We start from the raw sequence: 14623 nt of genomic DNA, 5'->3' as shown, positions 1-14623 counted from the left end.
TTTCGCAGGAGTTTGTCTTGCTGCCACGTCACGCAGATACCAAGTGGCACGAGGGGTTTCCTTCTTTTCATCAACGCAAGCTGGGCGTCTGGTTCTTGATCGATATGCTGCCCATATAGACTTGTCATTTATTACGAACATCAATGCTCATCGTACTTGCGCGGCTTGTAGCCTACCGGTGTGGCCATGATGGACGGTGACCTGGGAGGGGGTGGCTCTGGCTCGTAGGAGCCATAGAGCTCGAACCTCCCATCAATGGTCTGCTCGCCCTCGTGGTGCTGCCCATAGTATGTTGTTGGGCGGGCCCCAAACACCGGTGACCGCGTCGCGTCGCTCGTCGTCTCCGAGTCCATCTCCACCGGCGCAGCCATGTCCCCAGGCTCCTGGGGCTGCCTAGGCACTGCGGACTGCGGTGCCAGCGGCGGTGACGCCGCCTGCGATCCTGGCGTCTGGTCCTGCAGGCCTTCCTCTGTATAGGGGCCGGCCGCCGGATGTGAGCCAAAATACTCCTGCGTCGGCCCATGGTTGTTGCTGTTGTGCCCAGGTCTCACGGCCGCTGCTGCCGTGGTCTCCGACATGTCGGTGCCGTCCCGAGGGCCACTGTCGCCCTGGAGCGTGCGTGCTCTGCGCTCTCTGCGTTTACGGATACACACCCACGCCATGACGCCCACGGCGAGAGCCGCGCCGATGACGACGCCAGCGGCTATGCCAGCCGTCGCGCTATCCGACAGGCCGTCATCATCGTCCCCTTCACCGATAATCACGATGCCGCTCTGCGTAGGAAGACCCGGCGCGCAGTACCCCGTGCCATCGACCGCCGTGCAGCGCTGGTCGTCGTCGCAGCACCCCTGGCCATCCTTGCACTTGTACTGCCGCGTGGTGCAGCCTTCCTGGATGGGCGTCAGGAAACGGCTGGCGCTCGGCTTGGCCGTCTCGACGCAGTTGCCCGCGCGGCACTCGGAATCGTACGGGCAGCATTTCCCGCCCTGGTCCTCGGGGCAGAGGTAGCGGCTCGTGGCGGGACACTTGCGTGGACAACAGCCAGCGACGGGGACGGGCGTTGCCTCGCCGCTGTCCCACGCGGTGGTGATGGCCTGCGTGCGCGTGCAGTACCAGGCATCGCTGGAGCAGGGCGAGTCGCCGGCGCAGTTGGAGCCGATGGGGCAGCACTTTGGGTCGCGGTCGCGGTTGACGTAGCAGTACCGGTCGTTGGCGCAGCAGGTGTCCGGATGGCCAATCTCCTCGCACGCGTGGCGGTCGTCGCCGCAGGCATCTGCGCGCGCGCGGAGCACAGGCAGCGAGGCGTCGAGGAGGAAGCGAGGGAGGAGGAGGAGGAGGGCGGTGTTGTTGGGCGACTGGTCGAGTGGGATGGTAGCGTAGCGGCGGCGGCGGTGGGCAGCGAGATCCGAGGCAGCTGACGCCAGGGTCAAGGTGTGTAGGAGCAGCAGGAAGAGGAGAAGCCTAGATGAAGGCGTCGACGATGTGCGTCGCATCATTCCCGTTCGGTTCCCGTCGAAACGCGCGCGACGTCCGTGGGTCCAGTGAGCGAGGAGCAGGCATGGAGATGGGGGAGCAGAGCAACAAAGGGCTAGACAACGACCGCATTTGCTTGCGAGAGGGACGGCCATGATGAACTGAATGCGACTGGACACGGGGGGCCGACCGGTGCGCTCATCTCACCTGCAGCCTGCACGGAGAGGACTGCGATCTGCACTGAGAGCGTTGTGATCCGTGCGACGCAGAGGGCGGCTGATCGGGAAACGTCGCTTTTATTGACGGCTCCGGCGCACACACGCAACAACGCACGTACATCATTTGATGGTGATAGTGGTGGTCACTGCTCTCGCCTTCATCGAGACCAACCAACAGGCTGATCAGGCTGAGTCTGCAAGAAGGGGTGGACATGTATGCAAGCATGCAAGCATGCATGCATGGTGTGTGAGATGCAGACAAAGATGCCCTTTTGAGAATGGGGGGCCGATCCTCGTTTGCATGAGAGGCTGGCTCCTGTTCCCGACTTCCCTCACGATGGACGGTTTGCCTGTGTGGTGGGCAGATGAACGATGGCAGTGTCTACCTTTCAATTTCTCACATGAAGCAGACTGAAGCTACACACAAGAGCATGCAGGGAGGAGGGAGGACGACTCGCAGCAGACTACGCGGTGTCTGATTCACTCACGATCTGTGATCTGCCTCTCCCCGCTACAGCCTCCTCACTCTCGACCCTACCGTCCTCCCCTCCTCACGGCCTGCTGACTCCCCTCTCCTGGCAGTACTTGTCAACCTCTTTTCTCAACGTCTCCCTCTGCCGCATCGCCCCGTCCATCACAGTCTCCGCCACGCGGCCCAGCCCATTGTCGCCCCTTGTCTTCTCGTAGAGGGTCGCCATCTCCTCCAGCACCGCCTCGAGCTGGTTCGGCAGCCAGGTGACAATGGGACTGCCGCCCGTCGCCGTGGGGTGACTCGTCCTCTTGAGGATGTACTCGCGCGCAAAGCACCAGTGCCGCCAGCGAAAGTCGCGCACCTGGTTGAGGATCTGGATCCACAGGCTCCTCGACTCGCGCAGCAGGCTCCCGTCCTCGTCCTCGTCCTCGTCCGTATCCGACGGGGTGGTCAGACCGAGGGCAAAGTCCTTGAGCCCCACGGCCTGCGAGCGCTCCTTGACGTACAGCAGAAAAGCCTTGTGGTTCGAGGGGCGGTACTCGCGAAAGTCGCTCAGGATCTCCGTCAGGGGCGTCTCGGGCATGGGCACCTGGAGCATATTGTCCATGAGCGGGACCATGCTGTCGTTGGCGCCGCTCTCGCCCCGGAACGAGAGCGGCTGGCCGTCGTTGAGGCCCTCGTAGACGACGCCCTCCGGGAACATGCTCTGCGACGTGATGCCAAAGATAAATGTGCGGAATGACGTGTACGCCATGGGCGACGACTTGGACCACATGGTCTCCATGACCGCGTTGATCTTCTGCAGCGCGGTCAGGACCGACGTCAGGCCCTCGTTGAACCGCGTCCTCTCGTCCGTGGTCCCGCGCGCGGACGACGACGTCGTCGACCCGGCAATGTCCAGGCACTTTGTCACGCCGTCGACGAGGGGGCCCGAGTTCCGGACCATGTCAATGTGTACGAGTACGAAGCCTGCCTCGGACGAGGTCGGGTCCAGTCCGTTCTCAAAGGCGCGGATCAGGCGGAGGTTGGAGTACTCCATGCCCTTCTTTGGGTCTTCGAGGCGATAGTTGTAGAGGGCGTAGGAGCCCGCGTATTCCATAAAGGGCTTGAAACCGCAGCTGTAGTCGGTGTCAGAATTGTGCATGAGAAGGGGGGGTGGTGGAAGTAGAAGCACGTACATTTCAGCACACCGGGCGATGGGGTGCGAGATATTGGCAGGCAGGACCTGACGGCCAAGACCATATGGCTCTCCCTTGACGAAGCGCTGATGGCAGGGCTCCAGGAGATAGGCCGAGGCGAGGAACGAGTAGTCCCTGTAGAGGGCGTTCATCATGGGCAGGTCGTGGCTGTACTTGTCCATCTCCCCCGCCAGGTTGGGGAAGCGGCTGTCGACCTCGTCGCCGAGTGTACCCTTGGCCAGGAGACCTGGCGTTCCCTCGAGGGTGGTGATGGGCATGCGCTGCAGGATGGACTCGAGAGGCTGGAACTCGGTGGGCAGGGTCACGATGGGGTCGGCCCTGGGGAGGAAGCCTCGGGTGGTGGACACCATGAACGCGGGGAGGGAGACATCGTCTGGACGAGTGTCGTGGAGGATGGGGAATGTCGTGGTACTGTCAAGGGAGCCCATGGTGGAATGTGGTCTTGGGGCAGGGGTGTGCTTGTGTGTGTGTATGTGGTGAGGATAAGGGGCAACAAGGTAAACACAAGATCGTCTGCCGGATTTCCACTGACAAGAGGCGGGAAAATTCTCACAGTGCGTGCCCGATGCTCTCTGCAATGACAAGCGGTCAAGGTTCTTCTTCTCTACCTCTGGCTTCGCTCGTGCGCCTATATACCCAGGAGGCCGGAACATATTCCGGCCTCTGGGCGGGGGGATGATAATAGGGTTGGAGAGGTCTTTGTGTGTCCTGCACGATCATTAGCGGCCACACAGAGGGCGCACGTCTCGACGATTCCCATTAAGTGATAGAAACGTAAAAGAAACAGCGCCTCAAGCCCCGAGTAGGACATGATGCATCTGGTGATGATGCTCATGTGCCCCTGAGGATGTACTCTTATATGTATGTTTGCAAAGCTTAGCTTTTCTTTGGCATATTTCTGGCCGTGGATCGTGCAGAGCTCACGTATGCGAATTCAGTGATCAATTCCTCCTAAGCTGCACATTTGCATCGTGGCCTTTATAAATGTCGAGTGTCAAGAGTCGAGAGGGTGAAGCGCCGCAGGCCTCGCGCGGGTGGGGCGGCACCTCCGATGATGCCCGGCCCAAATGTGGGACAGTGGCCGGAACCAAATTCCGGCCTCGAGCATCACCACCGGCCCCGGAGGGAGGTGTCGACGCTCTCTGCTGGTGGATCCAGGATGCCCCGCGGAAGGGCGTGGTCACGTTGACTAGGGCATGAGTCGAGAGCGAGTAATGTTCAATTGGAAGCAGCTGTCCACGTACGCCCCATGTCTGACGACTAACATGTCCCATCATTATCATAGCAAAGGCAAAGTCCTCCCCAAATAGTTTCTCGTGCGATAGGTATCGTTGCGCATCAATGGAAATCAAGCGGCCGTTCAGGGGCGCACAACAGTCTTGAATCCTGCGCTCGTAGTCGTGTTGGCGTAGGCAGCCGAAGCCTTGTAGAGCTCCCTGAACGGACTCCCCAGATCCAAAGGCGCCAAAGTTGCAGCCGGTGTCGTGGTTTGGCTCTCCAGGCTGACCGACTCGGGCATGGCTGCGGAAGAAGTGGCAGGCAGGCTGGCAACAGGAGAAGAAGAGAGCGACTCCTCAGCCTCCATGAATTGGCCGCCAAGACGGGCACTGGGGTCTAGGCGGGCTGCTACCGAGGTGAATGTAGAGTTGGCCCAGGAAAACGAGGATGTGCTGTCGACTTCTTTGAATTGCCCACCGAGACCGAGTCGAACATTGGCGACCGGGACTGTCGCAGAGGGTGCACTGGTTTCCGGCTGGCGCATAGCCGCAGACGATGTGGCGGTGAGCTCGTTGGACGGCCAGACAGTCACTGTCGTTGTGATCGTTCTGGTCATTGTCGTCGTCTGGGTAGAGTCCATGGTAGAGACCACTGTCTCAAAAATCTCCTCTTCCTTAAACACACCGTCGCCCGGGAGGGAATCGCCTGAGAGTGTCAGCAAATGTTTGTTCCGATGGTTTGCGAAAACTGGGGATTTACCAGCCTGACCACCGTCAGCGCCTTCAGCATCGTCTTCCTCCTCTATTTTGTCGCCATCATCCACGTCGGCAAAGTTGTTTGTCACAGCGTCGTCGCTGTTCTTATCATCTGCTTTGTTTGTGGGGAGCCCCGAAGCCGTAGGCGCTGGCACCGCGATGCTGCCGGCAGGCATGCTGGTAGACGACCCTTCACCACCATCAGCAATCTCAGGACTGGGGATCTCACCGTCGTTAGTTGCGCCCGAGATTGTCTGAGGATCTTGGCCCGCGACATTGCCAACTCCATCAATGCCACTGCCTGCATCTGTACTGTCATCTTGGGCCTCTTCGATACCCGCAGCGTCCTCCCCGTCATCCTGCCCCATCAGGCCCTCCACTTGGTTCTCTAGATCAGCCAGCTGATCGAGGATATCCACGAGTTCGCTCTCAGGCACCTCTACCGTGTCATCGCCTGCTGGCACGGTGTCTCGAATCTCGATCGCCGGACTCAGAGAGCTCTTGACGATTTCATTTGCAGGGCCTCCAACATGGGAGGTAGGACTCTCTGTTTCATCACGACCAAGGATCGGGTGGGCATCTCGATGAAGACTGGGCGGGTTGGCCCTGAGTGATCGCCCAATGTTGACAGAGATGTTGAGCCCGAGAGGTGGCGCCGAAACGCTGAGAAGGTTGCCAAGATTGAGGAGGCTCATTGTCGATTCGATATATATGAATGCTGTCAGTAGAAAAGAAGAACAGGGCACGAGGCTGTGACCAAGGCTCAGAGAATTCTTGCAACAGCAGGGCTACGCGCAACTTATACAATGGGCTGCTCCGTTGGCGGGGTGCAATGCCATGCCACTCGGTCTGGGCCAGTTCGTCACAATGTCTCACTTTGCTGAACAGACAAGCCAATATTGTGTGGGCTTTGCATTCCAACTATTGTACAGTCTCTCGTTGCCCTGGTAAATTGAATCTGGAAGGACGTCGCCCTGGATGGGTGCATGCGAACGCGGACATCCCGCGCGACAAACCTCGTAGGAAATCACTGAGCGCGTTCTTGCAACGCTGCAGCCTCCTTGACCGGATCGGCCGAGCCCTTCTTCGGCAACCCGACCTTGTTGTGCCAGACAACTCTCATGCCAGCATCTGTTGCACCCTGCACAGCGCCAGCGCTGCCGGCCACAAACAGCACATTGCTCGCTTCCAGGCCCATCTTGGACAACAATGCGTAATACGCTGCCCGCGTCGGCTTGTAGAAGCCGCTCTCCTCGGCGGCCATGGTAGAGTCGAACGTGAAACGACCTCGAACACCTGTACTGGCCGTTGCTTCGGCACACTGTGTCGCAATGGTGCCCAGCCTCAGGGAACAGTTGGTCACGACGCCCAGCTTGTAGCCCTTTCTCCTGAGCTGCGGCAAGACGCGGGCAACCTCGGGCCAAGCTCTCAGGTTAGCCCAGTCGCGGATGAGGGCGTCGGGTGCCGATGCAGGAAGGCCAACGTCTTGGGCGGCCTGCCGGACGCAGTCCTCGTATGGCATGTAGGTTCCTCTGGGGAGGCTGAAGGTGAGCTCGAGATAGCGGTGGCGCCGACCTCTTCCGAGGTGCCGGACGGAGCGGACGCGTCCTACAGTGTCCACGAGTCGAGGAGAGCCGTCAGGAGGTCGAAGACGATGGCTTTGGGCTGCCAGTCAGCATCAATGAGGGCGGCCGTAGAAGACATGATGGCGTATGTGGATGGTGAGGTAATCAAGGACTAGAGTGTAAGCGGCGAAGGGTACTTATACGAAGCTGAAAAAGACTACCAGTGATACCATCGAGCACACTCAATAGCCGCAAACCGGAGCAACAGACGACGGCTCTTGGGCCCGTTTGATTGTCAAGAAGTAGGAGTCGGGATGTGTCTCGGTTTCCAAATAACTCTGTTAGAAGCTACCTTTGCGACCGCCAGAATTTGGTGACCCTTAAAAAGTATGGTGTACCAATCTTGATCGAAAAATAAGGCTGTTCCCGACGGCTGCTGCTTGATACTCGAAAGGTGTACGTGAGCTGCCTTCACACGACTGGAGCCCCCTGCTCCCCTGGCCGAGAAGAGGCAGACAGTGTGAAGCGACTCGTCACGAATTGCGTCTGTCTGCTCAGGCCTGTACATACATAGTACGTCAACGGTCAGACAGGTGTCGTGTGGGCCTAGTTGCTGCCGCACTACTCCGTACTCCGTACCGGCTGGACGCTTCGTGCATCGCGTTTACTCTGGATCATCGTGAAGTGTGCTGAGCTGGTGGAAGTGGCATTTGCTCAGTCGCAATCCCAATACTATGCAATGCAATCCTTTCTCCAACGACTGGACCAGGGCAAACACAAGGCAAGGGCGACCAGCGCTGCGCGAAACAGGGGGGCAAGGCAAACTGGCGGACAAAGAGCCGGAAGGCGCGATGGCACGGCATCGTCATGCCTCAGGCAGAATGGCGGGAACACAGGATGAAGGCAGGCACGAAAGCGTGCGGGAGGCACAGGGCATGCACAACTCGAGTGCTAGGCCTATCCGGGCAAGATCGGGACTGCATAACTCAATCCCGGCTGGGGATGCGCGTGCCCGTGCAGCCTTTTGGCGCAGCGCGCACTCCGTGGGCAGGCACTGGCAGGACTGGAGAGGCAGAAACAAGCCCAACCTTTTCCACCCACCGCACCGCGGGACTTCGTTCCCATTGATTGTGCGCTCAAAATGAGGATGAGCCTGAGACCACCATGGCCTCGCCGCCAACCCAAAATGATGCCCCCGTCATCAATCCCCTTCGCTCCCTCCATTCCCTGAAATTCCCTTGCCCCCATTACCATCACCATCATCACCCATCACCACCCAGACTCACTGCCCTCGCCCTTTTCTGCGAGAAAGGCCACGAGTACCCACCCCTGGATCTACGGATACAGAACACCAATACTTCGCATCAGTCACTTTGCTCGACTCTCAGTCACTAGCCGGCTTGGCCAGCAGAGCCACCTCTGCCCGCCTGAACCAACCGTACTGCGTACAACATTCCGCAGTATCCGTCAGCTTGCCGTCGTCGTCGGCATCTTCACTTTTCCCTGACCCATCTCGACGAGGACTCCATTGTCGACTTTTCCCTCTACCATGGCCCCGTCTACTAAACCAGCCGACGGTCGGCGGAAGTCCAGCGGCAAGACGCTCGTCGTCACGCTGAGGGTCAATGCCGACAAGCTACGCGACATTCTTCCCGCCAGCGACACGACGACGCCCCCTGCCGACGAGGTCAAGCAGTCCCCGGCCTCGTCCACCGACAGCAAGCCACTCCAGCCTGTCGAGATTGAGTCGAACACCGCGACGCCGCAACCTGATGGCACGCCTCAGCCTGGCGCCATGGGCCCTCCTGGCGACGGCCCCAAGAAGAAGGGTGTGAAGCGTGGTGCGCAGGCCAATGTCGACTTGTCACAGAAGCAAAAGGGCAAGCCGGGCCCTAAGAAGAAGCCGCGCCTGTACGTGCCATTCCCTTCCACTGCATGTTCTTCTAGATTTGCTAACCTCGTTTCACAGTGAGGATGGAACCATCGACCACGCGGCCAAACCCGCCGCGCACAAGCTCGGCCCCAAGGCCAACCAGGGCGCCATCAACGCCGGCCTACGCGCCCTTGACCGCACAGGCAAGCCGTGCCGCCGGTGGCAAAAGGGTGGCTTCAAGCTCAAGAGCTTCACCGGCGTCATGTGGGAGATTCCTCGCTGGGAGGCACCCCCCAAGAAAGCCCCCGAGTCGACGACGGAAGACTCCGCCGCGGCGTCGGCAGCCGACAGCAGCACCAAGGAGAACAAGGAGAACGCTGCCGGCGAGACGAGTGCTGCCAACAGCAACAGTGGCGTCGACGCCGAGATGCCCAGCGCGCCCCCGAGCAACCACGCCTCGTCGCCGGCGCCCATGACCATCACGGCGGCCTCCTAGAACGGGGCTTCCGTGCAGGCCTGTGCTGCCTTGCAGACGTATCATCGTTAGTTCTCTACAGGAGTTGATTCATGCTCCGACCCCATGTTCATACTACATCACGCTCTCACTTTGGAGCATTTTGATGCTTCCGGTTTATGGTTGCTGGCGTTCAGGATTGGTCGCGGCGGACTACGCATCTCGCATTACACGCAAGGAGTTTCGGTTGTCAGGCATGCTAGATTTTCAGTGTAAGAATGTCGGGTAATAGATGGATTGATGGGTGGGAGGGCGTGGGACGCCCGTTCATAGCCAGCCATTGGTGGCAAGTTGCGGTGAGAGCAATCAAGAGCATTTTCATTCCGTCCATTGTGCTACATGGTTCGGGTGCTTGCGGCAACCTGTGTCACCTGTAATGTTTCCAGCTTTTCTTCTCATGCTTCATGATGGAGGCGTGACGCTGTCCTCGTGAGGTAGGCGGTGGGTCTCCCCCTCTGCTGAGGCGGCTCACCTTGGTGGCACTGACGAGGCTTGGCTGAGATGCACTGAAGTGATGATCTGGGCCATCGGCCTACTCTGCGCGGACTCAGCTAACTTTGGCTTGTTTCGGAGATCTTTTGGCTTTCATCACGGGCTATCAATCGTCGACCAAGTCAAGGAAAGACCCACTAAGCCGAATTCGGCCACCCTGAAGGTTCTCATCCCCACGGCCGATGCGGTAATCGCGGCGGGTCTTGCCAGGAAACGCTCGTCGGTGCTGGAGCTGCCGCTGCTGTACCCTTTCCTTTTGCATTCTAGTTACGATACGTTGGGCGATGAGGCCTGGTCTGACTGTTGCTTGCACTTGCCCACCATACTCGCACGCTGTTTCACGCCTAGTCCAACGGAGCTCCCGAAGCGTTCAGGCCGAGTGCTGCGACCTTGACTGGCTGACACTGGGGTAGCTCCCCCATCAACAACCACCACCACCACCACCACCACTCGCAGCTCGAGCGCTGAGAGCTCCCAAACACGCAAAATTCATCATGGACTATAGCTCGCATCCCCTCCACCGTCCGGACAACTCGCCGCCGCGACGAAGGCGAGGAACTCACCGTCGCCCCCTCGACGACATCCTTAACCCTACCCTATCCGACGATGACGACCGGTGGTTCACCCCACAGTACCTCGAGCACTCGCCCTACGTGCAACGCCTGGAACGAGACCACATGAGGCGACAGGAGGCGAAGACGGCCAAGGCCTCGGGCACGATGGGGGATGAGGATGATCCGTCGTTACCGCCTGGCTCCCATCGGGGCATGGCCCACACGGTCGTGGAGCGGCCCTCGCCAACGCCCAGCGACGACGAGATACTCGAACCACTACCCACCCGCTGGGGCAAAAGTGCCTACTCCGGTCTGTCGATCAATTATTGCAACGAGGTTCGATACTCGTCGGCCAAGCCGTCCGGCGAGGAGAGGAGTCGACAGGACGGACTGGAAGCGGCCGCCATACGGGCCAACCACCCCATATCGCCTCAATGCGGCATCTATTATTTCGAGATTACCATCTTAGAAACGAAGCAGGACGATGCATCCATTGGTATGGGCGTCTGCACGAGCAAGGCCGCCATGTCGCGGCCCGTCGGGTGGGAGCCTGAGTCCTTTGGCTACCACGGTGACGACGGCAGGGTCTTTTGTGCCCAGACGGTGGGTAAGAGATACTCGGAGGGCTACAACATGAACGACGTCATTGGGTGTGGTGTTGACTTTTTGGCCAACTGCATCTTCTTTACCAAGAACGGCATCAACCTAGGCCCGGCTTTTCACGACATGATCAAGCCCCACTGGCGGCTGTTCCCTGCGGTCAGCATGAAGCGCAACGGCGAGAGGACCCTGGCCAACTTTGGCGAAAGGCCATTTGTCTACGATATCGAGTCCATGGTGCATGGGGTGCGGGGCAAGATCTGGAAATCTATCCGGAAGACGGACACCAAGGGGCTGAAGAGCGCGACGTCGGAGACGGCCTTGGTGCAGAACCTGGTAATGCAATTCCTGCTCACGGAAGGTCATGTGGACACGGCGACTGCGTTCTGGGAAGAAACAAAAGGGCAGGACTCGGTCTCGAGTCCGGATGCTGCCAACGCTGCCGATCGAGGGTTCGAGCATAAGGGCGATGCCACCCGACGGCAGCGCATCCGCAAAGCCGTCCTCGAAGGGGACATGGACAGCGTCTTCCGGTACACGCGGCAATTCTACCCGACCCTGTTGGAGGAGAGCAACATGGTCATGTACAAGCTGCGGTGCCGCAAGTTCATTGAGCTCATTCGAAAATCGGCGGAGATCAAGAGGGCAATCGCCGTGGCGCGACAGGCCAAGACACTCCAGGACGTCGACCCGGGCGACATGGATATCGACAATGGCAACGGGGGCGCCGAGCTCGTGAGCGAGGACGACCAGATCCAGTCTACGAAGCTGATGGACCTCGAGGCGGAGACGATTGTGTATGGCAGGGAGCTGCATAAGGACTACGCGAACGATCCCATGTACGAGGAGAGCAACCGCAAGTCGGACATTTGGTCGCTGCTGGCGTACAACAACCCGCTCGACGAGCCGCATCTGCAGCACCTGGTGGGCCTGGACGGCCGCACGGAGGTGGCAGAGGAGCTCAACGAAGCTATCCTGGGTGAGTCTTGTTGTCGTTTGGTGGCAATCTCGAGTACTAACGACGGGGTAGTGCACCAGGGCAAGTCGTCCCACGCTGCGATTGAGACTGTATATTCGCAGACGAGCGTGCTGTTGGACGAAACGCGTCGTGGAGGAGGCGAGGGTGCCTTTGTCTCGGTCAACGACATTCTTGAAGACATCAATTTGGGACCGAGCCCGAGTTCGTAGATGGAGCGACTGCGTCGTGGGCCAGATCATGGACAGACATAGCATGGGAATCGGCGTCGAGGCGTATGGCGAGGGAACACACTTTTGTTTTTGTTTTCTTCCTTTCCTTTTTCTTTTATTTCTGTATGATTGGATTAGTGGCTCATTGGTATGTGGTGCATGGGACTCTTTTCTTAGTCGAGGGGCCGTACACTGGCGCGCTGGATCGCTCAGACGACGGCGTAGTCAATGGACGAGGATTATGTGATGATATCACTGCCGATTATACATATAGTTACACATGGCATCCATCCATTGACCATCATGTCCAGTAGATAGATGCCAGACCCTGATCAAAGGCTGCTCATGACACCTTTTCCCCAACGTGACCCCAGCACCGCTGGTATAGGCGCTCTCGATGCCTGACCAGGTTCCCAAACTCCTGCAGAACCTCCTCCATGGCGCCGTCGTCCCAGGCAAGACTGCCGACGAGCCAGGTGTACGCAAAGACCTCTGCGTCAAACAGGCCGACGGCGTCGCCAAAGAACCAGTCATGCTCGCCCAGCAATGTGCTCAAGGCGTCGAGGGCCTCTCTGTACGACGAGAGGAGATGGAGCGGGTTGATGAGGGCTGTGCGTGTGGTCTTGAGGATCTCGGCCGAGGCGGCCTGCGTGAGGGTCGTAGAGGTCGGGACGGCGAGGAGGGGGTTGCTGGGGAGATAGAGGCGTGCGAGGAGCGTGGCATTTCGAGGGTTGAGGTACAAGGCGTAGAGCTATAGGGGAGGGGGGGGTTGGCTGGTCAGTCCAGAACTGTATGCGTTGAGAAGAGTAAAACGTACCCATGCTGGCCGGACCGCATTGTCCAGCAACGCGCGGTAGGCCTGAATCTTGGCGTCCTTGACGGTGGGGAGGGCGCCTCGCGCCCGTGCGAGGTCAAAGATCTTGCCGCCGGCGAGGACCTGGCCCGTCTCGGTGAGGAGGAAGGGCAGGGCGCCCGAGGGGGAGGCGTGGTTGTTGGAGGGCTCGACGTGGACGTGGACACCGGCTATCCGCAGGGCGGCCTGCGCCTTGAGGCAGGAGGGGTTGTAGCTCGGCCGTCCATCGTCGGCATTGTCTGTGAAGATGTAGAGACGTGGTATCGAGGAGGAGGAGGTGGTGGTGGTGGTGGTGGTGGATGGCGGGGCGCGATGGGGGAGGGCGTTGGGCGGGAGGGTCTGGAGGGGGAAGGCGTTGAAGAGACGGCGGAGAGGCTGGGGGATGGCGAGAAGCCGTGGGGTCGGGGTCTGGGTCGGGGGCGAGGGGGTGGAAGATGTGGTGGCCATGGTGGTGGCTGGCTCTTATATCTGGCCTGGTGGTGAGGTGGGATGCGATGACGGAGCTCGCAGGCGGCGCGTCGAGACGCGGCGTTGGAGGATGGAATTCTACACGCACGCACGTACGTCTACGAGACAGACTTGACGTCGGTCGGGGTTCGGGAAGATGTCGGGCCGATGGGTCACTAGCGGCGGGATTACTCCGGCTTTAAGAGTCAGTCCATTAGAGTGGGGTGTCTACATGTAGGTACGGCTACTCCGTAGTCCGTACGTACACGTACAGTCTGACAGCGCTCCACATGTACTGGTATCGCAGATTCTTGCTGACATTGTCAACAGAGGAGAGAGACACTCATGGTGAGCCAACGCTGGCAAGGCGCTTCACTCGTCCGAGGATCAAAGGCTACCTACCTTGTTCGGGGGGGGGGGGGGGGTAACGTGGTATAATAGCTTAGCTTGGCGGCGACCAAAAGGAGGAGCGATCCAGGGTCCTGCGCTGCACCGGGTAAATGCACCAGACAGGGTCTTGGCAGAGAGATAAGCAGCGCGATTCCGACATTGCCCGTCAGGACAGGACAGGACGAGTCGACGACTCGTGTCGCCAAGGCGGCGTTGCGGCGTTGGAGATGAATACAGCCTGGACGGAGAAGACGGGCAAAACACCGAGGGCAGATATGGGGCTCGCTCGCTCTCGTCGGGGCAGTCTCGGACGAGGCTGTCTTGGGCTCGTGGAGAATTATCTGCCGAGGCTCGCAGTCGAGGCGTGATGATGCGATGCGATCACAGTTGAGGACGTGCTCATCAGGCGATAGTAGACAGGTACATGTAGGCGATGGCAGTGTCCGCAGGGCCTGGCGGGCCTGGTGATGATGCGGTGGATCTGCTTGCGACAGATAGCCCACTTGTTGGAGGATGACATGCGACCTGCTTGGCGACATCTCGGTCGTTCTCAGTGTTAGTGTTTGCCCGTCGCAGTCACATCGTGGGTCTGATGGATGGTGATGTTTTGCAAGCGCCTATCTCGGCAGTTGCTTGGGATGATGATGAGTACGGAGTAGATTACCTTGGATCTCGTCGTGGACTTTTCTCTCTCGCCAACCTTCACTTCCAACGAACGCCCATCCCCCACCCCCGGACCAGCTCGCAACCTCCTTCGCGCGGCTAAACATCACCACCTTGGCTGACATAGTGCTACCGTACTTTCCCTAGCC

The 14623-nt window shown here is 59.4% G+C and overlaps 7 protein-coding genes across 7 annotated transcripts; 2 read left to right on the top strand and 5 right to left on the bottom strand.

Moving 5' to 3' along the window:
* Nucleotides 1–140: 140 nt before the first annotated feature.
* Nucleotides 141–1496, bottom strand: J7T54_006455 (uncharacterized protein; the record flags this gene model as incomplete). The annotated part of the gene is made up of 1 exon (XM_051502888.1): nt 141–1496. One exon carries the CDS (start codon nt 1494–1496, stop codon nt 141–143), a length of 1356 nt encoding a protein of 451 aa, XP_051365266.1.
* A 746-nt stretch (nt 1497–2242) lies between these two features.
* J7T54_006454 (Indoleamine dioxygenase-like protein) lies at nt 2243–3790 on the bottom strand (the record flags this gene model as incomplete). Its single annotated transcript, XM_051502887.1, has 2 exons — nt 2243–3281; nt 3342–3790. 2 exons carry the CDS (start codon nt 3788–3790, stop codon nt 2243–2245), a joined length of 1488 nt encoding a protein of 495 aa, XP_051365265.1.
* A 932-nt stretch (nt 3791–4722) lies between these two features.
* On the bottom strand, nt 4723–6030 carry J7T54_006453 (uncharacterized protein; the record flags this gene model as incomplete). The annotated part of the gene is made up of 2 exons (XM_051502886.1): nt 4723–5285; nt 5340–6030. The coding sequence occupies 2 exons, from the start codon at nt 6028–6030 to the stop codon at nt 4723–4725; spliced, it is 1254 nt and encodes a 417-aa protein (XP_051365264.1).
* A 332-nt stretch (nt 6031–6362) lies between these two features.
* Nucleotides 6363–7039, bottom strand: J7T54_006452 (Haloacetate dehalogenase H-like protein; the record flags this gene model as incomplete). The annotated part of the gene is made up of 2 exons (XM_051502885.1): nt 6363–6876; nt 6948–7039. The coding sequence occupies 2 exons, from the start codon at nt 7037–7039 to the stop codon at nt 6363–6365; spliced, it is 606 nt and encodes a 201-aa protein (XP_051365263.1).
* Nucleotides 7040–8449: 1410 nt separating this feature from the next.
* Nucleotides 8450–9269, top strand: J7T54_006451 (INO80 complex subunit-like protein; the record flags this gene model as incomplete). The annotated part of the gene is made up of 2 exons (XM_051502884.1): nt 8450–8811; nt 8870–9269. 2 exons carry the CDS (start codon nt 8450–8452, stop codon nt 9267–9269), a joined length of 762 nt encoding a protein of 253 aa, XP_051365262.1.
* Nucleotides 9270–10273: 1004 nt separating this feature from the next.
* Nucleotides 10274–12121, top strand: J7T54_006450 (uncharacterized protein; the record flags this gene model as incomplete). The annotated part of the gene is made up of 2 exons (XM_051502883.1): nt 10274–11912; nt 11964–12121. 2 exons carry the CDS (start codon nt 10274–10276, stop codon nt 12119–12121), a joined length of 1797 nt encoding a protein of 598 aa, XP_051365261.1.
* A 343-nt stretch (nt 12122–12464) lies between these two features.
* On the bottom strand, nt 12465–13421 carry J7T54_006449 (uncharacterized protein; the record flags this gene model as incomplete). Its single annotated transcript, XM_051502882.1, has 2 exons — nt 12465–12872; nt 12939–13421. The coding sequence occupies 2 exons, from the start codon at nt 13419–13421 to the stop codon at nt 12465–12467; spliced, it is 891 nt and encodes a 296-aa protein (XP_051365260.1).
* Nucleotides 13422–14623: the final 1202 nt, after the last annotated feature.

Source organism: Emericellopsis cladophorae, assembly GCF_022114955.1.
Source record: "Emericellopsis cladophorae strain MUM 19.33 chromosome Unknown NODE_4_length_1054762_cov_117_872525, whole genome shotgun sequence".
Lineage (NCBI taxonomy): Eukaryota > Fungi > Ascomycota > Sordariomycetes > Hypocreales > Bionectriaceae > Emericellopsis > Emericellopsis cladophorae.
The sequence above is the reverse complement of the archived record's forward strand: the minus strand, read 5'-3'. Positions and strand labels throughout refer to the sequence as shown.